Source organism: Mixophyes fleayi, chromosome 1, assembly GCF_038048845.1.
Source record: "Mixophyes fleayi isolate aMixFle1 chromosome 1, aMixFle1.hap1, whole genome shotgun sequence".
In the NCBI taxonomy this organism is placed as follows: Eukaryota; Metazoa; Chordata; class Amphibia; order Anura; family Limnodynastidae; genus Mixophyes; species Mixophyes fleayi.
Genome location: NC_134402.1, coordinates 182,814,223 through 182,839,701, shown reverse-complemented (window position 1 = coordinate 182,839,701; position 25,479 = coordinate 182,814,223). Strand labels below are relative to the sequence as shown.

The following is a 25,479-nucleotide window of genomic DNA, read 5'->3' as shown; positions in this document are numbered from 1 at the left end:
GGGCCGAGGTCCAAGCTAAGGGGTCAGGGTCACTGGCAAATATGAAGAGTCAAAATCCAGGCAAGAGGTCAAGGGTCATAGGCAATCCATAAAGTCAATATCCAGGCAAGGGTCAGTAACGAATCAAACGAAGAATATCAGGCAATGAGACAGAATACAGCAGGGTGGTTTGCATGTAGCAGGGACTATAACCAACAGGGAGGGCTTGCCCCTTCCTGCCTTATATTCAGATGTGGCTCAATAGAAAATGTCCTGCGCAGCAGGGGGAGTGAACAGCCCAGCTGGGCAATAACTTAATTTACTTTGCGCGCGCGCCCGGCTGCCCTAGATTCCGGGACGCGGCGCTGTAACCAGAGAGCGTCCTGACCGTTGCCTTGGCAATGGCCGGGACAAAGCGGAAGTGACGTCGTCATGACGACGGGCGGAACACAGGGGCGCGAGTCACGGGCGGCTTCGGGCACCGCCACGGCTCGTGACACTTTCCCAAATAGCCCTTGATAAGAAGCTCCATCCTTGTGCCTTATTTTAATTGGAAATCTTCTATTGCTGAATGTAAACATGTGTGAATCAATAGTTACTGCCCATTAAATGGGTATTTAAGAGTGGAGACATTGTCTTGAAGAAGCCAAGCATATCTGCCCTGATATGCAATATATCTGCCCTGCATAGGTTGAAAAACACATCCCCCATCTCTTGCTTGCAACATGATATAATACAGGATAAAATACACATAACCCCACCAATATTAACATTACTTGGTTGGGATACTCCTGAATGGATCCGTATACCGCCAAAGGTGATGCTTTGGCTTATTCGTTCTAACATTATCAGAATGCGAATATTAAAGTTTGATTATGGTATTAACATTTGAGGTTACAGAGTCCAGTACATTTATGCAACAACACCTTTTATGTCCCTAGGGTTAGCTCAACCCTCAAGTAATGGGAAAACGTTCCCTTCTCATCTCCCTGGGAATCTGGGGGACATCAAAAGTTATTTAGTTTATATCATGTGAGGAATGGACTGAGTACACTTTTAAACAACCCTTGTGTTGTCACAGACATTATCTATGCAACATTTATTTAACAATAAAGTCAGCATAAGTATTACAATCAGAAAAGCAGTATCCTTATTCTGCTTATACACATATCTCATTCAGTGGAAGAACTACCATTGGTGCAGTAGGTGCTGTGCACTGGAGCCCATAGAGATAATGGGGCCTGCTGCATGGGAGAAGCAGAGGGTCAGGGGCCCAGGTTCCCTCCTCCCTGCACTGGGGCCCACAGCTCGCTAGTTACGCCTCTGATCTCATTACAATGGCACCTGTCAAGGGGTGGGATAATGGCAAGTGAATAGTCAGTTCTTGAAATTGATGTGTTTGAGGAAGTAAAAGTGGGCAGGCATAAGAATCTGAGCGACTCTGACAAGGGCAAAATTTGATGGCTAGATGACTGGGTCAGAGCATCTAGAAAATAGCAGGTCTTGTGAGGTGTTCTCAGTATGCAGTGATTATGACCTACCAAAAGTGGTCCAAGGAAGGACAACAAGTGAACCGGCGACAAGGTCATAGGCGCCCAAGTGTCATTGATGCCCGTGGGGAGCGAAGGCTAGCTGGTCTGGTCAACTCCCACAGAAGAGCTACTGTAGCAAAAATTACTGAAAAAGTTAATGCTGGCTATGATAGAAAGGTGTCAGAACATACAGTGCATCGCAGCTTGCTGCGTGTGAAGCTGTATAGCCGGTCAGAATGCCCATGCTGACCCCTGTCTACCACTGACAGCGCCTAAAATGGACACGTTTGTACCAGAAATGGACCAGTGGAAGAAGGTGGCCTGGTCTGACAAATCACGTTTTCTTTTACATCATGTGGAGAGCCGGCTGCATGTGTGTCGTTTACCTGTGGAAAAGATGGCACCAGGATGCACTTTGGGAAGAAGGCAAGCTGGCGGATACAGTGCGATGCTCTGGGCAATGTTCTCCTGGGAAACCTTGGGTCCTGGCATTCATGTGGATGCTACATTGATACATACCACCTACCTAAACATTGTTGCAGTCAAAGTACACCCCTTGATTGTAACAGTATCCCCCGATAACAGTGGCCTCTTTCAGCAGGATAATGTGATCTAGCACACTGCAAAAATTGTTCAGGAATGGCTTGAGGAACATGACAAAGAGTTCAAGGTGTTGACTTGCCTTCCAAATTCCCCAGATCCCAATCTGATTGAGCATATGTGGGATGTACTGGAAAGTCAGAGCTATGGAGGCCCCATCTTGCAACTTACAGGACACAAAAGATCTGCTGCTAAAGTCTTGGTGCCAGATATCACAGGGCACCTTCAGAGGTCTTGTGGAGTACATGCCTTGAAGGGCCAGAGCTGTTTTGGCAGCACGAGGGGGCCCTAGGCAACATTAGGCAGGTGGTTTTAATGTTGTGGCTGATCATTATATATATTGTTATCAAACAAAAAATTTTTATTGTGAGCAAAAAATAGATTTTTGAAACATCCATTAGCTTTAAATTACAAATGCACTGACTCCAAACCATCAGGATCTATAATGAAAAAGAGAGAACACATCCAAGGATTTACATAAACATTGGGACGTACTGAAATCAGTAAAAATATTGAATTAGGAGAATGTCCAAAATTAATTTATCATCATCACCACCATTTATTTATATAGCGCCACTGATTCCACAGCGCTGTACAGAGAACTCATTCACATCAGTCCCTGTCCCATTGGAGCTTACAGTCCCTAACACACAGACAGAGACAGACTAGGGTCAATTAACCTACTAGTATGTTTTTTGGAGTGTGGGAGGAAACCGGAGCACCCGGAGGAAACCCACGCAAACACAGGGAGAACATACAAACTCCACACAGATAAGGCCATGGTCGGGAATCAAACTCATGACCCCCGCGCTGTGAGGCAGAAGTGCTAACCACTTATCTACCTGGGCAGCACGGTGGCTATGTGCGCCCGGGGTGTGATTGGAAAATAATTTATAGAAAATAATGTGCCTATGAGAATGATGTCTCCTAGTCTTTATGTACATTATAAATAAAACTGACCTGTTATAAAGGTCAGTTTTCCAATTACAACTTTTATCTCATAAAATGTGTGTGTAGGACACAGAAATTGAGAATTGGCTATAAAAGAATATAACAACTCATTCAAAATGTAGCCACTTCATATGCGATTATAAACATTTCTTGGATGTACATGGTGTAGGGAACAGAACATTTCTGTATTTTTCTTCAATAAACCCAACCTTCTGATGAAATGACTAACGACACAAAAGATATGTGTGAGATTTGTGGTGGCCGAGTATGATGGGATTTCCTTCCCTTACCTTGTCCTCCAGACACGAGTCAGGTTCTTTTTTATTCGGACATCCGGTGGTCAGGAGATAAATACTTCAATGAAAGGGACAAGGATTGGTCAAATAACTTGGGTTTATTAATAACGCGGTAAAGATAATTTTGGTAAGCCACCGCGCCACTGACCCCTTCAGCTCAATGGTAATGACAAAATATTCATTTGATCAACATAGAGCACAATAGCATTTAACATATAATAACAATAAATCAATTTTCAGGTAAATTACATAACATTAACATCATCTAAAACATTTGGTGCACCAATATTTTCCCTGGTAACGTTACCATATTTACACTCAGTCCTGGGTTGAACTGTGCACAGGAATTTAGTAGAAGTGCTGCACGTGGTTGGGGCCCATAAATTACTTTTTCACGCCAAATAAGCTGATGATCTTTTGTATTACACGGTCTCTTTTGTGTGTATTCACAGACCTCTCTATTTTCTCTCCTCTCACACTGTTCTCAGTACATAGCTCAGTCTGTTTAGTGTGATGTCACAGATCTATATACTGCTTATTTGTTTTCAGTACTTTCCTTTTTACTCACACCTCTCTTTGGCTCACTTCTTATCTTCTTCACTTTTAATCTGTTTATATATCACTTTGACCGATTTTCATTCTGTCTCTATTTTTCTCTCTCAGTCTATGCAGACACAGGGATCTCTCTCCCTCAGAAGTCTACAACTTTCCTCTCTAACCACTGCCTTCTGGGAGTTCACAGTTATTACCAAAGTTAGTGGACTTGTTGCTATGCCACACACTCCTCCTTCCTGTTACTCCCGGCAACCACCAACCACTCCCAACTGTCACTTCTCCCTAAAGAAAATATATATATTTTTTTAAATCTTTATAAACACTTTTAACAATTAACAAATTAAATTAACAAATTAAAAACATATAGATACACCCCAGGGTACTCAGATTTTGGGGCACCACAGATTCACCTAATCTCTGTATCCTGGATGTTACTGCATTAATTTTAATCTCCATGCAAGATAAAGCTTTTTATTTTCTATTATTAAGACCCAGACTTGCTTCCATTCACTCATTGTAGCTCCCCAGTTAAATGTTCCTGATATATTTGAATATAAATATTATTCATTCATCAGCCAGTCTCATACAAATTGATCAATAGATCTAGGTCACATAAAGTGTCTCTCAGAGAAGAAATCTGTGCCATTGATACTGGTCCCAAACAACAGTTCTCCGTAGTCTGTAGATGTGAATTCACTGGAATCTAGTTCTCCTTTGGAGTCTGCTATTAAATTTGTGTGCCACAATTGTCTTAAATGCACTCTGGTCAGCAACACAATGATCTTAAGGAGAAGCATAAGTGATTTCTTATCTTCATATACAATTAAGATAGATCTTTTTCTTCAATATTTAAAACTGTGTGTTTTGTGATGCCAATATTCTCCAGTGTTAAATCTTTCTTCAATTCCAGCTGGCATCTTGGAATAGGTGTGGAAATTGTATAAATGACTGAGTGATATCCAATTTTCATCATCCAATCCAGCAATACCTGCAAAACAAAAGCAATAGCAAATTGCAATTCACTACAGATTATTTTAACAGTAAGCCAAAACACAACAAATGTGTTTAGAACATGAAAAATCCAGTCCAGGTGTGTGAAGGAAGCTAAGTCTGCGTGTTGGTAGCAAAACTACTGATATAATAGGCAGGCCTCCTTTTTTAACCAAAAACATGTAATTTGACTCCTATGTTCACTATGTAAGCATTTGCAATCAGACACAAAAAGGGACTGATTCATTAAGGAAAGTAAAGCAACAAAAAGAGTAACTTTGCACCTTGGCAAAACCATGTTGCATTGGAGGGGGGGGGGGGGGGATAAATTTAAAATGTGATGGCAGATTTATTGTTGGAGTACAGCATGTCCTAGATAAACTTTAAATTTCGGTGTACAAATAAAGCTATCAAGTATTTGTGTGCTACATGAAAAAACAGCTTGTATTTAACTTATGTGCAAAATAATAAATTAATTTGCACTACTTGCATTGTAACATGGTTTGTCTCTGAGAACATTTACTCCTTTTTTTGCCTTACCTTCCTTAATGAATCAGGCACAAAATGTATATTTCATTGGTTATATGTTAAAAGGGTTTTTCTTGTGTGGTTAATTTTGGTTAATTATTGCTCTTGTAAATGGACACTGATAGCAACTACCAGACAAGTGAATACAGCCAAATCTCAATGGAAAATTCTGACACTTTGAAGAAAGGCAGACTTAATGTGTCTTTACCATCATGAGTTATGTAATACATAAGCTATAGTCAAAACAAAACAGCATTTTAAGAGAAAACAAAAAGTTGCATTTAATGAAGTGGTGGTGCAAATATGATAGCAGGTGAGGTTTTTAACTTTGCAAATATATCCATTTTAATGATATGCCTAAAATGATATTAGTGCTGAAATGGACCATAGAGAATAGGGGTGCGCATGTGTCTTATAATACAATAAATATAATTACATCTTAAACAATGTGCTGTACATTCACATTTTTATTTTTTAAACAACCCCAAATGTTTACGTTCTGGCCATAGATTTTAATCAATCATACGTAACATTGCTCAGCAGGATCAGTAAGTCGGACTTTTGTTTTATACAATTCTTTTGTTGAAAGCACAAAGATTAAATTTTGCAATGAGTGTAAACAAATGACATTACAATGTTGCTACAGTCACTGAGTTACCTGATAGAACTTACATGTGAGCTGCAGGACTTGTAAAACCTTCTTCTATAAACACGCCCACTAGGGCACCGTAAAGCAATGGTGACAACCTTAACAAATAATGACATAATATTAACAGGTGGAAACTACATTAAGCTAAGAAATATATCAGTAAACATGGACCGTAGATTATAAAACTACAAACCATTAAAATGCAAGAAGTCAGTAGCAACTACCGCAAGTGATATTAATTAGTACGATGGTACGTAAGCGGGTCTGCACCTACTCAATATATTAAATGAACGTCTAATAAAGCTGCCACTCCAGTTTTTCAATGCCATGTCTGACAGCGTGTACAACTGTAAACACTGCAGCAGCTATTTGTTGGGGATCAGAAAGTCATCTAGGTAAGCAGCTTCTAATATCATCTGCTTGAATAACCCATTAAATGTACTTTTAAAAAAAACACAGTATTTTTGCAGAAAAATACCATGCATCTCATGGTCTGAAATAAATGTTTTCATTTAATAAAGGACTTAATTTATTTTTTTCTGCAGCATAACAATGGAGTTGCCATGACTTAGCAGGCAAGATACAATAGATTGAAAAAAAGGTTAAGTAGAAAAAAATACAATATCCTATGTATTAGTACAAGGTAAACTATATTAAAAGTATTTATAGAACAACATTATGACTGTAAAAAGTAAGATCATATTGGGAGATGTACTGCAGTGTGCACAGTCTATTTAATTGGTATCTTTTATGATATGCAGAGAAACAATGGAACCCAGCCAGATGTAGCAACCACATTTACTGGTCATTTCTGCAGTATAACAGTATTATTATACGATCTCAAGTGAATAAACACATTACTTACTCCTTCCTCTTCTTGATTAGGTTCTTCGGGTAAGGTAATAACCTATTAATACAGATGCCGTTATTACACTGATATACATAGTTACATACATAGTTATTAAAGTTGAAAAACAACAGGTCCATCAAGTTCAACCTGTCAAGAACTATGTTGACTTAGACGAAACAAAACCAAAACAAACCCCAGTGTTGCAACGGTCAATTTAGCATCACAGGGGAAAATCTCCTTCCTTACCATAAAAATGCCAATCTGATCATTTGCCCCATTAATGTCCTCTACTAATTATAAATACACATATAATTTATTGTGAAAAAGGCACCCAATCAATTTTTAAATGTGAATTTGTTATCACTACTACCATAGCTTAACCATCCTTCCAGTAAATAACCTCTTTCTATGCTGATGGTAAGACAGCCTTTCATCCATTCCCTCATGAATTTTGTATGCTCCATGGCATGAAAAGTGTGTAAGACAAATCTTTTATTGACCTGGAATAATACATAATAATTTGGCCAACTCTATGAAACCTTTCTTCCCCCCAAAGTAAACAAACCAAGTTTTCTAGTCTCTCTTTATAAGTGAACGCTTCATTAATAAGATATTGTCCTCCTTAGAACAACCTGTGGTTATATTTACTAAACTGCAGGTTTGAAAAAGTGGAGATGTTGCCTATAGCAACCAATCAGATTCTAGCTATCATTTTGTGGAATGTACTAAATAAATGATAGCTAGAATCTGATTGGTTCCTATAGGCAACATCTCCACTTTTTCAAACCCGCAGTTTAGTAAATATACCCCTAGGAGTATTCCTATGTTCTTCCCTCCGTGAGGTTCCCAAATCCGTAACCAATATGAAAGAAAAGAGAGAAAGATTATATGTAAAACACCACATACTTCCAAAGAACTTTGTGGCTTTCATAAAAAAAAAACTTTTCAAAAAACATTCATGAGGACAAGTTATCAGCCCAACATCATGTTTTATCCTTGTCCAGTTCTCAGCTGCAATAGGATTACTCAAAGTGGGTATACAGAAATCTCTCAGTAGAGTTATGGAAAACTTTTTGGGGAAAACAGCGCACACTAACACGGTAAATACACCTGAACTACAAATATGGTTTAGTAGTATATTTTTTTTCTCTGTGCTTGTACCCTCTATTTATATTCAACAAAAAGACAACACACATCACAACCTGTTTATATATATTATAACACATTTTGCTCTAAAATCAAATGCTAAAGCAGTAAAATCCAAATAAGCACCAGAAAGTTGTTTCAAAGCAGTTTCATCATCATCCTGGCTCCAGTAAAACATGAAGATACCTTTTTAGGTTGTGGCTGTTCATCTTTTCTTAAGGGCTTTGTGACCCGCTCTGGAAGTTTCCTTTTCCTTATGGCTTCTTCATTTGCGGTTTCCACACCATTTTTCACATCAACATAGTCGTTCTCCGTCTCCTCTGCTTCCTGGTTTCAGTAAACATATGTACCATTTGTACAAAGTGGAATATGGCAAAATCTTGACAAAGAGCTTTTTTTTTTCCACAGAAAAATGGCCACCTTCAGTGTGACATACATAATCTGTGCCTGTTTTACATCTGTTCCTATCATTATTTGTAGAGCTGTTCTGTGATAATTCACTCTGCACAATACCTGTAGGCTAATACATTTCATACATCTCTTACACTAAAGTTTACATTGATTCTATATGAAACTTAATGGCTAGTGCATGGACCTGTCATATAATATAGCATATTACAGAAAAGATGGCTGAGGTTATGGCTCAGGGCCCAGAGCTGCCTCACTCTTACTAGAGGTATATAGCAGGAGCACAGCCAGCGAATGGTGAAATCTGATCTGACTAAGGCAGTGTTCTCCCCAGCACCTATTTCCCGGGTGCTCCACCCAGCTGTTTTTACTTGCCACCATGCTCTTGGAGCCCAACAGAGTCCTATTATAATATAATAAACCATTGTTTTTCCTGTTTAAAAATGCATTAACATTATGTGAACACTATAGCCAACAGTGTGTGTTCGATCACTGACCAACAGTCTGACCAGTCCTGGCAGGTGTGGACAATAGCCTCCAAAATTTTTCAATATTATTACACTGCCCCCACCTGGCTACTTCTTAACGCCACCTGACTGGCAACATTTTCCAGGGAGAACACTGTAAGGTTATGATAAAATGGACTGCATCTGAATGGATATGGTATGCACATTACAATCAGATTGCTACTATTGAAAATTCTCAGATGAAAGTAGAAACTACAATACAACACCCTGAAACAGCCTATAAAAAGCAATCCCTGAAAAGAGAACTGAGAAGCCAACAAAGACTTACAGAGGTAAGGGGGAGTAATGGTGCAGCAGTCAACCATAACAAGATAAATGTGGGGTGGTAAATGAGCTGGCAATCAATAGTAGAAGTTATGCTACCAGGGCCTGATTAAGGGTTCCAGCCGCCCCAGGCTAACACACCGGTTGTGTTGCGTTGTTGTCAGTTGGCTTCTGGAACATTGGGGTCCTGTATTGAAAATGTGCAAAAATGCAAAATGTTAACAAACCCTGAATGATTCAAACACAACACTCCATTATGACCAAATAAAACAACCCCTTACTACAGGCATATATGGATAATAAAAGATTTGAAAATTATTTATAATAATATACTAACATCTAGCAACCCCCTAGCCCTTAGCCAATTTATAATTTTTATGACCCCTGCAGCTTATTTCCCCCCCCAAGTCATGATCTCACCTCTGGCCCCCATATAGAGAAAAATATTTATCCCCCTGCAGCTTACCCCCCCCCCCGCGTCATGATATGTGCCACTGCCCCCCATAAGTAAAGCCACTCAGCATATTATCCCACCCCCAGTCATGATCTGTGCCAATTATTTGTACCTGAAAACGCCAGGTTCTCCCCACATATTGTGTCTGAAAATGCCAGGTTCTCCTCCCCATATTGTGCCTGAAAATGCCAGGTCCCCCCCCCCCATATTGTGCCTGAAAATGCCAGGTTCTCCTCCCCATATTGTGCCTGAAAATGCCAGGTCCTCCCCCCCCCCATATTGTGCCTGAAAATGCCAGGTTCTCCTCCCCCCATATTGTGCCTGAAAATACCAGGTCCTCCCCCCCCATATTGTGCCTGAAAATGCCAGGTTCTCCCCCCCCCCATATTGTGCCTGAAAATGCCAGGTTCCCCCCCCCCCCCCATATTGTGCCTGAAAATGCCAGGTTCTCCTCCCCCCATATTGTGCCTGAAAATACCAGGTCCTCCCCCCCCATATTGTGCCTGAAAATGCCAGGTTCTCCCCCCCCCCATATTGTGCCTGAAAATGCCAGGTTCCCCCCCCCCCCCCATATTGTGCCTGAAAATGCCAGGTTCCCCCCCCCCCCCATATTGTGCCTGAAAATGCCAGGTTCCCCCCCCCCCCATATTGTGCCTGAAAATGCCAGGTTCTCCCCCCCCCCCATATTGTGCCTGAAAATGCAATGGTTCTCCCCCCCATATTGTGCCTGAAAATGCCAGGTTCTCCCCCCCCCCCCATATTGTGCCTGAAAATGCCCCACCCATATTGTGCCTGAAAATGCTCTCCCCCGTTTTTTGTGCTCCCAGTTTTTAGTGCTCCCAGTTTTTAGTGCTCCCAGTTTTTAGTGCTCCCAGTTTTTAGTGCTCCCAGTTTTTAGTGCTCCCAGTTTTAAGTGCTCACAGTTTTTAGTCTTCCCAGTTTTTAGTGCTCCCAGTTTTTAGTGCTCCCACTTTTTAGTGCTCCCAGTTTTTAGTGCTCCCAGTTTTTAGTGCTCCCAGTTTTTAGTGCTCATTTAAAGTTTTACTTACCTGCCGCTGCCTGTGATGTCCTCTTCTGGTCTTCTCCGGCGGTGCTTGTGGTTTCGCGCGGTTTGTCTGATCAGTGTGGTCTTGTGAGATGTTAACATCTCACGTGACCCACTGAACAGCGCACCGCGCCCACACTGACGGCAGCTGACAGCTTGTGATTAGCTGTCATCTGCCGTCTTCTGCCTACACTAGCTGAGCATGTGTATGGAGTCATAGGTGGACTCCATACACACGGGCGGACCCTATAAGGTAAGAATTTCGGGGGGGCGGGGCTTGGCGGGCGGGGGCTAGTTGTTTGAATAGGGCAAAAAAAAAAGAAAATTTTTTTCTTCCCCAGCGCTGCTGCGCCCCCCCCAACCTAGCGCCCCAGACTGCAGCCTGGTCAGCCTGTTGGCTGATCAGGCCCTGTATGCTTCCAGCAGCATCATGTTGTTGGATGCTTCTTTCTCATCAGAAGGAACTGGAAATTTTAGTAGTATCAAAGGAAAATGCAAAAACAAATGCTGCAATAAAACTGCTAGTCTGCAAAGAACAGAAAAAGCAAACTGTTATAAATCTAGTACACCCCCAAAAAGCAAGTGTCTGGCAGTGCCTGATATTTCTTCAGTCCCTTTTGTCCACATTTGAACTAGAGGCATCAAAGCATAAAAACCCATCAAAAACCATGTGTATCCTTCTTGTCATTATTATGCATTTTGCAGGACTCCAGTCAACTGCAATATAGTCCTGCTATACCCAGTACAAGGTTTTTCAAAACCGGCTGTGTGTTTTTCATCCATTGATATATGGATACTAGTGCTGGGACTACTGGAAAAATCGTTCAAAACCTTAATCCCAGAAGTCCCAATGGATGCATCCGCCAGGGTGCTAACTATTCCTCTTTCCATGGGGATGTTAGTCATTAAACTGCAGGCTCATAGCAGAAATTATTGTGATGTTTTAGCATAGGCATAGGATGGGGAGTCACCAAACCATTTTCTACCTGGCAAATGACTTGCTGTTTACACATCCTTAAAGAACATCGGGTATTAGGCTAGAATGGGATGTTTTTTCTCTAAGCAGGCTTTACTTGGGGGACCACATTTTGCCACTGTAATAAAAGCATTAAAATGTACAACAGTGACATTTGTCATGTAGACAGACTTCCTGTTCCCTCAAAACACACAAGGCTGGAATAAGCAGAGTTGTAAAAGAAAAATTTAAAACTTTAATGAATAGGGTGGTGCTAAAGTTACAATTGACAGGAGTAAAGTGATACATATTTCCAGCCAGACCCATAAATCCGCCGAAGTAAGATCAGGGTGGTTTTTGACAGTTTCAGAAATTAGAGTGTGAGTGTGCACTTATACATATGCGAGGAATGCTAAATAAGTAATTGCATTGAAGAAGCACATTTTTCTGCTTCAAATTTAGGCCACCTGGATCACTAAATAAACAAACAACAATGTACATAAGGACCCTGGTTTCTGGCGCAGTTGTCACTTACAGGAGCCCTCTTATTCCCCCTAGACTCTCCTGCTACTAGGCTGGCAAAGAAGAGCACAGGTTCATTTCTCCACTATGGCTGGTTGTAGAGGAGGAAGAGGATAATTTTTCTCAACTCAAAGCAAATAGTTTCACACTGACCAAGGAAATGTTGGCGCTAAAAGAAATTCAGAGTTGGAGTGACACAATAGTAAAACCCTCAGATCAGGGGGGAAATATTGTATTGTGGTCACGCCCCAAATATCTTAAAGAAATTTATCGACAACTGGATAATACAGACCGCTATAAATATCTAATTTTTAATCCAACAGCCAATTTTCTGTCTGTGTTTAATGTACTGATTGAGAATGCCTTCAGCACAGGAATAATATCTAAGACAGATCTAGATTTTCTCAGTGTCACTAACCCCAAAATACCTACCATCTATATGTTACTTAAAATTCATAAGAATGAATTAGACCCTCCAGGGAGGCCAATCGTCTCGGGAATGGGTAGCCTGATGGAGAATGTGAGTAAATACATTGATATATATCTTCGCAAATTTGTTACGAGCCTATTTTCCTATGTAAGGGACACCTTGGACATACTAGCAAAAATTAACAACATCAATGTCAGCTCAACAACTAAGCTGGCATCATATGATGTTGAATCTTTATATACCAACATTTCTCATGAACAAGGTATTAGTGCGGCTTCTTATTTCCTCAATATGATAAGAAAAACAGACTTCAGTGACTTTTTAATTAACTTATTAAGATTCATTCTAACAAAAAACTATTTTGTATTTGAAGTTAAATTCTTCTTACAAGTCAGGGGAACTGCGATGGGTACATCTTGTGCACCAACATATGCCGACATTTTCCTGGGATGGTGGGAGCTGGAGATGGTATTTCAAGAGAAGTGTGAAAAATTTATCGAACATGTATGTGTTTGGCTGAGATACACAGATGACATCCTAGTACTCTGGGATGGTGAGGACACCTTATTTCATGAATTCACAGCAATTTTGATTGATAATCATTTAAATTGAAATTAACATCTGAAATTCATGATAATGAGATACATTTTTTAGACCTCACAATTTTGAAAACCCCAGAAGGAAAACTTACAACTGATGTCCATCATAAGAAGACGGCCACAAACAGTTTATTACACTTTACCAGCTACCACTTTCCACCATTCATTAAAGGAGTCCCTAAAGGGGAATTGTTAAGGTTGAAGCGTAAATGTTCCGGAGAAGAAACTTATCAAAAGAGTTCTACAGAACTGAAAGAAAGATTACATCATAGAGGATACAGTCGTAAAGTTATCCACAGAGCTCAGAAAGCCGTTAATAATAGGGATAGGGAAACCTTGATCTACCCCTTTTAAAAAACAATTTTGCCTAAGAACACAGCCATGAATAAAGAATGGTATCAAAACATCCTCCAAGAGCAACTTCTCCCAACCATCCAAGAGCAGTTTGGTGACGAACAATGCCTTTTCCAGCATGGTGGAGCACCTTGCCATAAGGCCTAAAGTTATCTAAGTGGCTCGGTGATCAAAACATTTAAATTTTGAGTCCATGGCCAGGAAACTCTCCATACCTTAATCCCATTCAGAAATTGTGGTCAATCCTCAAAAGGTGGGTGGACAAACAAAAAGCCACAAATTCTGACAAACACCAAGCATTGATCAGCCATCAGTCAGTATGTGGCCCAAAATTTGATTGACAGCATGCCTGGGCAAATTGCAGAGGTTTTCAAAAAGAAGGGTCAACACTGCAAATATTGACTCTTTGCATAAACTTTATGTAATTGTATATAAAAGCCTTTGACACTTATGAAATGCTTGTAATTCTATGTCAGTATACCATAGCAACATCTGACAAAAAGGTCTAAAAACACTGAAGCAGCAAACGTTGTGAAAACGAATACTTGTGTCATTCTTAAAACTTTTGCCCATGACTATAGGTGTGTATACATCTGTAAAATTGTTACAGAAATTGCATCTGCAGTAATTTTCTGTACTTTAGTCATCTTCTGTACAGCTATGAATATATACATATACTCTAAATTAGAAAACTATTTGCTCTTTTATGAATAATTGCCTTACCAAAGTTTCTTCAACAGTGATGTTGATGTGTACACTTTAACAAGTTACAAAGTATCTTATCTAAAACATCAAATTGGAAATAACTACTGTGATTATTTGATTCATCTTCCTACAGCTGCAATATTTTTAAATTGCAAGAATGCTTTCTGAATCATTCCTTTATTTTGCATTGGATGCATTAGCTTTTTGCTTGATAGCAAATAGACAAAATACTCTGAAGAAAAGGTGAATGATTAAAATATGGTAATTAATATATTAATGTTCCTAAACACCATGCCATCAAATATGTTTAGAAACTAAGCAATGATCTTATATTACTGTACTTACACCAAGTCTTCGACCTTCAGTCAATTTCCAAGTTTGTCCTGTCATCTTGTACAATTGCTCCTCCTTTTTTTTAAGCTTTGTTTCTTGACGCGGTTTTACAATATTCTCATTGTATTCACTTGCCTGACAATGAAAGATATCCATTATTACAACATAACATAAAATGAGACCTACAATATAAAATGAAGAAAAGGTTATCAGTTGTATCGTACCTTCTTTTTTGACGAAGCAAAGCATAAAAAACACAGAATTTATACAGTGCAGAATACTTCCATAGACACGTTTTCATGGCACCTTTTTCTTTTCAACTACGGCAAAAGCGTTTCAGTGCACAAAAGCAGAGTATATACACATACATCTACTTTTCTACATTACAAACAAAATAAACATTCAGCACTCCTGGCATACAGAGCTATCACTCGCAGACTCCCACTGTCCGTTTCCCATATATTTATGCCATCATAAGTTGTTCACTAATTTCTCTGAAAGTACCCAAAGTCCTAACGCGTTTTGGTAGAGCTGTCATAGGATTTAATCTATAGTCACTCTGGTATGTGCTACAGGTATCACTATAACTGAGAACTCCTGTTAGTATTCATGTTGTATTTAACAGCGTATACTTAAAATACCACTTCCACAGCCTCATTGCTTTCCTGTCCTCCTTCCTTCTTACATCAGGGTATAACTTGTTCCTGAAGCTACTTGTCCATTATCCTAAAACTTACCCTCCCTTGCATACCTATAGCATCTAATTTCCTTCCTAATATTTTAACAGTTCCAGACCCCGTCTCCCCAACTGATTGCTCCTCTCTCCTGACATATCTCCACCATGTAATGCTTGGGTTTCTTGTAAACAATCTATGAAACTCACTTTGTTTGTAGCATCCCCATTAATCTCCTTGTTGGACTAGAATAACTTTACTTTACAGTAATACCGAGCCATGTATTGTGTTGTATTAGGTATACATTTTAATGACTTGCTACACCATTCATCCCAAATATCCTACTCATTGTCTTTTATCTAAACACACATTTTTTTTTCCCCAAGTCTACCTGCACTATTGTATGTGCTGTCTATTTATCCTTATAAAAATGTATTATTAAAATACTTAATGCAGGCCCACTTGTTAATTAACTTACTCCATCTGGATAAATAATTTAATATTTTCAGAAAAATGTTACATAAGTATTTAGATGTTGATTTCTTAACCGGGTTGCATAATGACAAAACAAACTTCAAGAATGAATCATGGCACCCTCCCATTAGCAATAAGCCTGGGCACCCACTGCTATACTATCCCCACCCACAAGACCCTCATGTACTGGCTTACGAAGCAATGATTAAGAAATTCCTTACATTACTGTACCCACAGCAAGTATTACGTTATGTAAGGTCTCTGGGTATAGTACAATGTTTTGTACAAGCCAGAGTTGCTCCTCTTTATTAGAATATTTGTTTAAATTGCTTTAATACACATAGATTGTCATTGTCTGAAAATTGTAAATGTGTAATTCAATATATTACTAATGCAGAACAATGGGTGCAAATCCATGCTAAAATACTAACCTAAAATAGAACTTCATTTATATAAAAGTTCAAAACGTCTACTTTGTATAGGAGACTATAATCCCTTACATTAAGGACTTAAGCTCAAACATTGTCAGTGCTGATAAACTATACAATCCGTGCTCATTTGCCTGTACTAGAGTTCCTCTTGAACCGTGTTGTTTTTATTACATGCTAACAAAGTTGCCTCAGGTGATTCCTCAATGGCTGGGATACTTGAGAATAGTGTGGTGTATAGTGTGTCTGTCATAGCATGCTCAATATGCAATAATAACCTTGTTAATATTTTAATTGTATTACGTATCAATGATCTACTGGAGTTTCTTTCTCCAGATCCCTTCAACTGGTGGTGCTGCGGACAATTTCCTTATTTATTATATGTTTCTGGATTTTTATTATTTTGTTTCTTCATATTGTTTTAGGGGAGTGATTTGTAGAAGGTCCATTGTTAGATCTGATAAACTACTGAAACCTTTACACACAGATATATATGTGTGTATAAACATTTTCAGTAGTTTATCAGATCTAAATATGGACCTTCCACAATGCTCCCCTAAAACAATATCAAGAAACAAAACAATTAAAAATCCAGAAACTTGAAAGCCCATATAATAATTAGAAATCACATATACACACGTACTCACTTTTACAAAGGTGTAAATGTTATTAGTAGTAATATTATATAAGATAACTTTTATTTAAAAGGTTTAACATTTTTTAACTTGTATCCCAGCCAAAATTAAGGTTGCAAAGCCATCATCCATGGATACACATGATTCAGAGATTTCCATATATAAAAAAAGGATAGCCCTTAATTGTGAATTTTAAAATCACACTCAAGGATAACTAGTGGAAAACAGGAAAGCACTCATAGTTTAACTCTGGTCTTTAACTCAAGGCCTTTTGCCTTGAGAAAGCACACAAGCGAAACGCGCGTCAACATTCGCTTTGTCTATCTCACTCTCTGCTATACCGTATCCACATAATCAGTTAGATTCAAATAGGCAGTTAGTGTCCTTCTTGTTCTTTTGCTATTGCGATACTTAGCCACAGATAGATCATTTTATAGGCCACTAGCAATTCACTATATATGGCACTACAGGACTGCACTATGCCAATATATAGTTAAGCATACTGGCAGGTAATAAATGTATATATTTAAACAACTATACATACAGTCAGCAACCTATGAATTTATGGCATTGTAGGACTGCATTATACAATGCCTATATAGAATAGCCTTTCGGTATTACTACTCTAATGTCATGGTGGACCCAGTTAGCCAATGGCTTTAATCAAGAAGCTAACTGGCTACCATACGGAGTACATTATGCATGGCTGCATTTTTGAATAAGATCAATTTACAATTCTTCTTTTTGGTTTATTTGGCCAAATGTAATTTGTAATAAAACAATCAAAGGAACACTCCCTATACAACAAAGTTTCCATCTTTTTTTGGTTGTACAGTTAACGGACTATACAGAATATCACAATTAATTATATCCTTTGTAAGTGTAAGATTTAAAAACTGGATTCCTTCTAATTATATTTAGGAAGATGAATGTGGATTACTTTTATTATGTAAGAATAGCAGAATATATTTATATTACACAAATTAAAGTGTTTATTCAATAAGGAATTTGTGAGCACAACAATTGCAGTTAATTCAGCATTTTTAAACTTCATACACAGTTTAATCACTACAGTTATCACTTAATGGTTTTATATTTCGTGACTTTTTGTGAACCAAGTATGTATATTTTTAATGTATACCAATAAAATAGATGTTTTTAACGTTACTGAACATCCTGAAGTGCCTCGATATATACTTTTTCTTTGTGTTTTGCAACTATGAAATAGTAATATTTTTCAAGACAAATTGCTTAAAAGTTGCTGTTGACTCAAAAGTCAAGCTGAAATATTTGCATAAAATGAGCACAATATTCCACAAGTCCTTAAAGTCCTCTCCTGAGCAACCAGTATCATTGTGTAGCCCCAAGTGTTTATTTTTTATATATACTTCATGCACAAGGCATTATGTATAAATAAATGGCACATATATTTTTTTAAATAACAGAAGCTGCAGAAATAGCTTTAAATACCATAGGAAGGTAAATTTATATTGTAATATACAAAAAAAAAAAAGAACTTTAATAAAAAATATTACTCACCTTTTGACTTAAGAGCTCTTGTTGCCCCTTTCTTACAGTCTCTTGATTTATGTTAATTTCATCTTGAGACACTAAGGAATGCAGTAATTTAACAAGGAGTGAGAATATTAGAACCAAGATAAAGAAGTTAGAGTTAATAAAGGTAAGTCCACAATACCCTGTACAAGGTAAATTTTGATTGCAACCTCAAAGAAAATAGTTGGGATGTACGGACGACTTGCAGATGTAGGGATACTTCTCTTTTTTTTTTGGGGACATATCTGGTCCAGGGATACTATCTGTTACAAGTGTGGTTTGAGTGAAGTAGTGTGGCAATCGCTGTGGTTACCTCCACTCCCCACCCCCATTCTGTCAATCAACAGGGCAGCGACATTCAATATGAGGCCACATTAGTGAAATCAGAAAAAGGGTTATGTGAAATGTCAACAGGTCAAGCAGGCAGGTAAAGATCGGCCTTTAACTGCAGCTGACCAATAGGAATCAGTTGCCAGGCAGAATTCTAATGCCTTGCATTGAAGAAAACAAAAGGGGAAGAATGAATGGTAACAAAGTCTATTGAGCTGTGAAGGAAAGCGAAAGTAGTCAGACACATGACAGACTAATGCAGTAGATAAGAAGTAAAGTAATTAAAAAAAACAAGAGAAAAACAGAAGAAAGAGTGAGAAATCTGGACAAAGATTACAACAGGACAGTTTAAAAATTAGTGTTTCGGCAACCAGGGGATGTAGAGAAAAGAAGAAGCCAGATGATGTAATGTTTGAGAAAAAAACCTCTTGCAGGGTTTCCTGGGTAGGCAGAATGTAAAGCGAGTCCTTAGTTATAAAATGTACGAATACCAATCCTTATCTCAGGTAAACCAGAGTTGTAAAAATGGAAAATTTTAAACACAAGACAAAAACACAAAAACACAATGGTACTGTAGTAGCACTACTATGGCAAGCTCTAGTCTATTATCACAGTTAATGGTGGTGAAGCAAGATTCAGAAGTGGTGAAATTACCCAATTCAAAGTATAAAAGTGGTTTTCACAATGCGTTCAAAACACCTGCATAGACTAATGGTAAGCACTTTATTAAAACAATTAAAAACATAAAACCACAGAACAAACAATAGGACCTTATAAACCTTAAACTTCACATTTGCTACATTAATGGGAGCACAATGTAATACAAACCTTCAAATATACAAAAGTGGGCTGGGCTGCTCTTTTTTTTTTACTGTAAGTTGAGTGGTAAGATAAGTGTTCTATAGAGGTATGTAATCTCTTATATATAGCCATTATGCAGAACATTCCAAAAACCAGAAACATAAAAAAGTTAAAATATTGTGATTCTAATACCATTCTCACCAATGATCAAAAAACATCTCTTTCTCGAGTTTCTAAAGTCATTGTGGGGAGCACTTTTAAACAATTTAATGAAGAAAATGTAAAAAAGTAGTCTGGGGAAAGACGGGTCATTTTGAAATATAATTAGCTACTATTGTATGTTAGACATGGCAATTTATTATTTATTATTATTATGCAAAAAACACTTTTCTGGAAAACAGAAAGTCTTAAGCACCCCTGATAATAGATCCCACACATGTACGTAATGGATGTAGCCACTTTAAGACATATTCAAAGTGCAGTGCCAGGGTCTCCCCATCATCATCATTTAATTACATAGCGCCAGCAAATTCTGTAGCGCATTACAATTAGGAACAAACATTAATAAAACAATACTGAGTAATTCATACAGAGAGGTAAGAGGGCCCTGCTCACAAGCTAGACCAGCAATAATTAAAAGGTAAAAAGTATTGAGTGGGCTGTGTGATCAGTCACACAGCAATGCTGGTCAGAGGGTTGTTGTCTTGTGTTAGCTGTGTAGACGATAGTAATAGGGTAACCTAGGGAGATTAAGATGCTGGTTGAGGAATATTATAGGCTTGTCTGGGTTTTCAGAGAATGCTTGAAGGTTTGAAGACTAGTGGAAAGTCTTACTGTGCGAGGGAGGGAATTCCACAAAGTGGGTGCAGCCCGAAAAAAGTCCTGTAACCGGGAATGGGAGGATGTGATGAGAATGGAGGAGAGACGTAGATCATGTGTAGAACGGAGTTGTCGAGTTGGGAGATATTTTGAGACAAGTGAGGAAATGTATGTCGGTGCAATTTTGTTGACGACCTTGTATGTTAGTAGAAGAATTTTATATTGGATTCGTTGAAAATCAGGCAACCAATGTAGAGACTGGCACAGTGGCTCAGCAGAGGAACAACAGTTTGCATGGAAAATCAATCTAGCAGCTGCGTGCAAAATAGATTGTAGGGGTTCAAATCTGATTTTGGTTAGACCGGTAAGGAGGGAATTGCAATAGTCTATGCAGGAGATGAGTGCATGAATTAAGGTTTGTCTGCATAATAGGGCTTCTTCCCATGAAATCCCCCACTTCTCTGCTGGAAAACCTCTAATCCACTCATATGAACATGAAGTGGGGAACTAGACTTAATGGATGCAAGAGGGGCATATTGTTGAACCGGCCTCAACTTATTACCCCACTGTCATTGTGTCAAGGTGACTACACTGGAAAATCCCAGTACCAGCAGTTACAAAACGGCCTAGTTGAATCCGATGAGATGTAGGCCAGATAATATGCTTCAAGCTAGATGCCCTACTTTTATGGCTCACAAAACTTGATAAGAGTATGCTCTACAGAGAAGACTATATAGGTTAGCAAACCATAAGAACATAAGCCATTCAGCATAGAGAACCTTAGTTATATTTATTTGTGTTTATGATGGGTGCCAGCTGCCATACTCACTGATGGGATATCATCCTCAGGTTCAGATGGACCGGTGATCAAACGCTTTTATGCCAGAATACTTGCTTGTGGTAACCAGGCAATAACTATTACACTAAACAACTCCAGGATTGGTTGCAAAGGTACTCTGCGATGATGTAACACTGCAGATATTTCTACGCCCCCCCACGATGCTGAGGTACCATAGTAGCTGCAAATGTGCCCAGTACGATGTTCAGAGGAACATCGCAGCTAACTAAATATACCCCTGAGATACTAAAGTACCCTTGTATTATTCATCAAGAACAGAAGTTTTGGAACACACTACTTTCAAAATAAGCCAATGTTAACGGTGATATCTCTAAGTTCTTTTTACAGAGAATAAATAAAATTATCATGAGCTCTGTCTTTACCTGTTGGAGAATAGCTAGACGGACGAACTCTGGAAAAATATGGAGTCACAACAGAAACAATAAAAGTGACAAGAGCCAGGATCAAGATGAATCTCCCAGCCCAGAATGCAATCTCTTTCAAACCTACAAAACAAAAATTAAAACAAAATCAGTTCTTGTGACAAAGTTTAAACTAATTTGTACAGTAGGGTTTTAACACCTTGAAAGATTAGGTTTAATTGATTAGCATTATAAGCAGTACAGAGTGATCAATACAATTATAATCTGCTTTGTTTCTTCCAGTGCATGAAAGGAAACCTGTAATTACTGCAACTAGGATTTGCTGAAGACATCCATTTTTAATCTCCTGCTTTTGCTTTGATTGCCTATGTTCATTATTGTGGCTATTTATAGCTTCTCAATTTACTAATGAAAGCTTTAACTTTTCTCACATGGGCATAGGGCACGTCCATGCAGATATTTTCTTCTACCATACTAGACAGTGCAGCATTGCATCGCTGGGCCCTTTAACAAAATTTGGTTAGGGGACCCCTTCACTGCTCTCAAAACAGAATGCACCATTCAGAAGAGTCTTTGGTGGGATGCAGGGAGCCCTCAGAGGGGGGTGACTCTCACATCTGGGCTATATAGTGGCTGCACCCTGTTGTTTAGCCATTGTTTCTCAAGATGTCTTGTACACCACTTTGTTATCATCGCCAAGATAACCTTGCCACTGCAGGTAACACACTGTGGTTACAGAGTATACAGCAACATGCATGCATTATTAGTACAAGGTGACCATAGAGTAAGGTTTCTCCAACTTTTTTTATTTTTTCCCCACACTCCTGTGTAATGGTAAAAGTTGCCAAGTTCCCCTTAGGTTGGCTCATTTATACTCTACTATACTTATACTGCACCCTCTATAACAGGTATTGTCAATGCGGCCTCTGAAGTGTATCAATTTGCCAATCACTGCTCTAATGTGTATATATTTGTTTACAATATCCCACCAACCTGAGAACCTCAATACTAAGAATCTCGTTATACATTAAATTGATCTAGTTACCTATTCTGATTTATTTTTGTGTATGTTTTATTATTTACTAATACATTTAGGGTACTTATGTACTTTACGGACTCATTGCAGAGAAAACAACGAATGTTTTGTCGTCCCCATCCCAAACAGTTCAGCATCTACTCTCCTCCCCATTATTAGAGAATGGATCAGACCTGGCACTACAATCATATCGGATTGTTGATGAGCTTATGCGGATATCGGTAACAGTGGTTTCCAGCATCTAAGCGCAAATCACATCTTCAACTTTGTGAATCCCAAAACGCTAGAAAATACCCAGAAGATTGAAAGGATGTGGGAATCTGCTGCTAAGTAGGGGAACAAAAAAAGAAGAGGGATGAACAGGAATTTCCTCGAGTCGTACATGGCCGAGTTTATGTGGAGGACTATCCTAAATAACCGTGATCCTTGCGAAGTGATTTTAAAAGATATTTCCCGTTTTGGGCCGGAAAAACAACCGAAGAATAAACAAAAGAAGAATCGGATGTAGCAGCGGACGTCACTGAATGTTCTATATAACAAGGCAATGAGTCCGTAAAGTACACAAGTACCTACATTTAGTGTTATTTAGAGCTACATTCAACAGACTGACATACTCCTTGAAACTGAGCTCCTGGGGTACATATACCTGAAGTTAACAACCTAAAGCCCTTAAGGTCAGACTGACACCAGTAAAATTTACTTTTTATCCCAAACAGTGAATCATATGAATCTAACTCTCAGCACTAGAGTAGACACAATTCTCTGTGAGAATAAAAATATGTACATTCTATATAACATATCAACTAACTCATTTTCAAAGTGTAATAACAATGTATCTTTAATTTTCAACTGCTTGGGCTGGACTAATGAATTTTAAAGGCATTTTTTTAATATTAATTAATTCAGTCAGTCCCGTTGGCACTTAGCACAATGAAAATTAGTTGGGTATGACAAAAGAGCTGTTAGGGAATAACTAAGACAGTATTAGTTACTGATATAACTAACAATAGTGCTGTTTACTCAAAAAAATATTGCGCATGTACAGATACCGTTACAATTCTTAAAACCAAGATCCCTCAAACATAAATATATCATTATTAGAATAACTATGGGATAACATATGTACAAAATATTGAGAGCAAAAATAACATCAACAAAACGTTTTAAGACACGTCAGATCTGCAGTCATAGCATTCGCCATATCGTACAGCAGCAGCACATAATCGGAATTTAATGGCACACAATGGAAGTACAAATTACAGGAATCGAGCTGCATGTTGCAATGTACCTAGTGGATGACCCCTTAAAACCAGCAGAATGAAAAAGGAAATGAGCAGTAAGCAGAATATCGGAGTCCTGCCCCCAGCTGCCATGTCTCTGCCAGGATTCCCTGCTCTGTATCAGGAAATGCCTGTCTGTCTGTCCGTGTAGTATGTGTGCACATGTGACCGGAATAATGCTATGTTCTACACTCTGTCACACTGGTGACGCTTCTTTTCAATTCACTACGGTGTTTACACGTTTATATCTGGAAATATATGCAAGAGTTTATACTGCATACATATATGCAATATTTCTGATTTATTATTTCACAGAATTATGCCGATCGTCGTATTTTCCCCTTGTGTTTCATTCATGATCACTCATTTGCATCCCATTACCCATTTTGCTTCTAGTTCGTGAGCGTCACGCCGGATTTTGTTACTCTGTAATATTTTTCTTATATACTCTTGCTATATCCTTCTCGCCATATTCATTTTTTCTTCTTGACAATTTTTCAGATTTATATCTGTTTACCTATGTGGATAATTGTAAATCTTTAATTATTTTTTTTATTGCAGTGCCACTGAATAAGCTCTAATTCCTCCTCATTTTATCATAAAACTATGAGGCATATTTAACAATAACCCAGTTTTTTACACATTCATTTTCATTTTTTATCACAATGATAAGAAATTAAAGATTGTGTCCATTTCTGAAAAGTGTTCTACCGAAACGAGCCACGATAAACGGCTGTCCTTGTGTGCACACAGTTTACCTATCTCTAATCACGGGCACACCCAGGGGGGTTTTCTAGTGCCTGGAAAACTTCCCCTCCCAGTCTGGGGCACTAAATGCTTGAGGTGACTGGATCGTGCCCTTGGGAACAGCCACTGTAAAAGCTTGTGTGCAGATAGTTTCTGTCCGCACTCTGCGCCACATTTGGAAATACGGAGTTAACAGCTTCTAGGGCACATTTATCATTATTCACATAAAGTGAAAAGTAGTTTTCAATCCTTATCGCAATGATAAGGATTGAACTACTTCTCACATTTATGTACAGCCGTGCAGAGAAGCAGCAGTTCCGAAAAACTGCTGTTTCAGTGATAAAAAAAATCATACTTACCCCCCTCTTTGGAAGCGCTGTCTTCGGGTCTTCTCTTCACTCTTCAAGTGCGCATGTCCAGTTCCAAGAACTGGACATGCGCACACAGATCCCCTCTCTGTCTCTGCAACGATAGTTGCAGAGAGAGAGCGCTGAGTGACAGGGAGGGATCATGTGATCCCTCCACACATGCGCTGTCCAGCTCTGCTCTCCGGAGCAGAGCTGACAGCATTAGATTTCCTCATGTACGCCAGCTGCTGTTTTTTCGGGACTTGTTAGATTGCGGCCAGGAGCAGTCACCATTCTGTTGAATGGTGACTGCTCCCAAAAACGAAGAGGAGTGCAAAGCAGCAGATATCCATGATATCTGCTGCGATGCCCCCTTAATAAATTTGCGGAGGACACTGTGGGACCTTAATTATCCGTTAAAAGCACTATCGTGCTTTATTAAATATGCCCCTCTAACACGA

The 25,479-nt window shown here is 38.7% G+C and overlaps 1 protein-coding gene across 2 annotated transcripts; it reads right to left on the bottom strand.

The window, feature by feature from the left end:
- Positions 1–3,437: 3,437 nt before the first annotated feature.
- On the bottom strand, positions 3,438–24,076 carry UBXN8 (UBX domain protein 8). 2 transcript variants are annotated; one of them, XM_075204597.1, is made up of 8 exons: positions 23,933–24,075; positions 21,609–21,731; positions 18,423–18,493; positions 14,685–14,807; positions 8,263–8,403; positions 6,946–6,987; positions 6,104–6,178; positions 3,438–4,901 (listed from the first exon to the last, which is right to left on the bottom strand). In XM_075204597.1, the coding sequence occupies exons 1-8, from the start codon at positions 24,015–24,017 to the stop codon at positions 4,737–4,739; spliced, it is 825 nt and encodes a 274-aa protein (XP_075060698.1). In that variant the 5' UTR covers positions 24,018–24,075; the 3' UTR covers positions 3,438–4,736. The 2 variants fall into 2 exon arrangements, with proteins under 2 accessions (XP_075060698.1, XP_075060699.1); XM_075204598.1 differs by having other exon boundaries at positions 4,778–4,901; positions 6,090–6,178; positions 23,933–24,076.
- Positions 24,077–25,479: the final 1,403 nt, after the last annotated feature.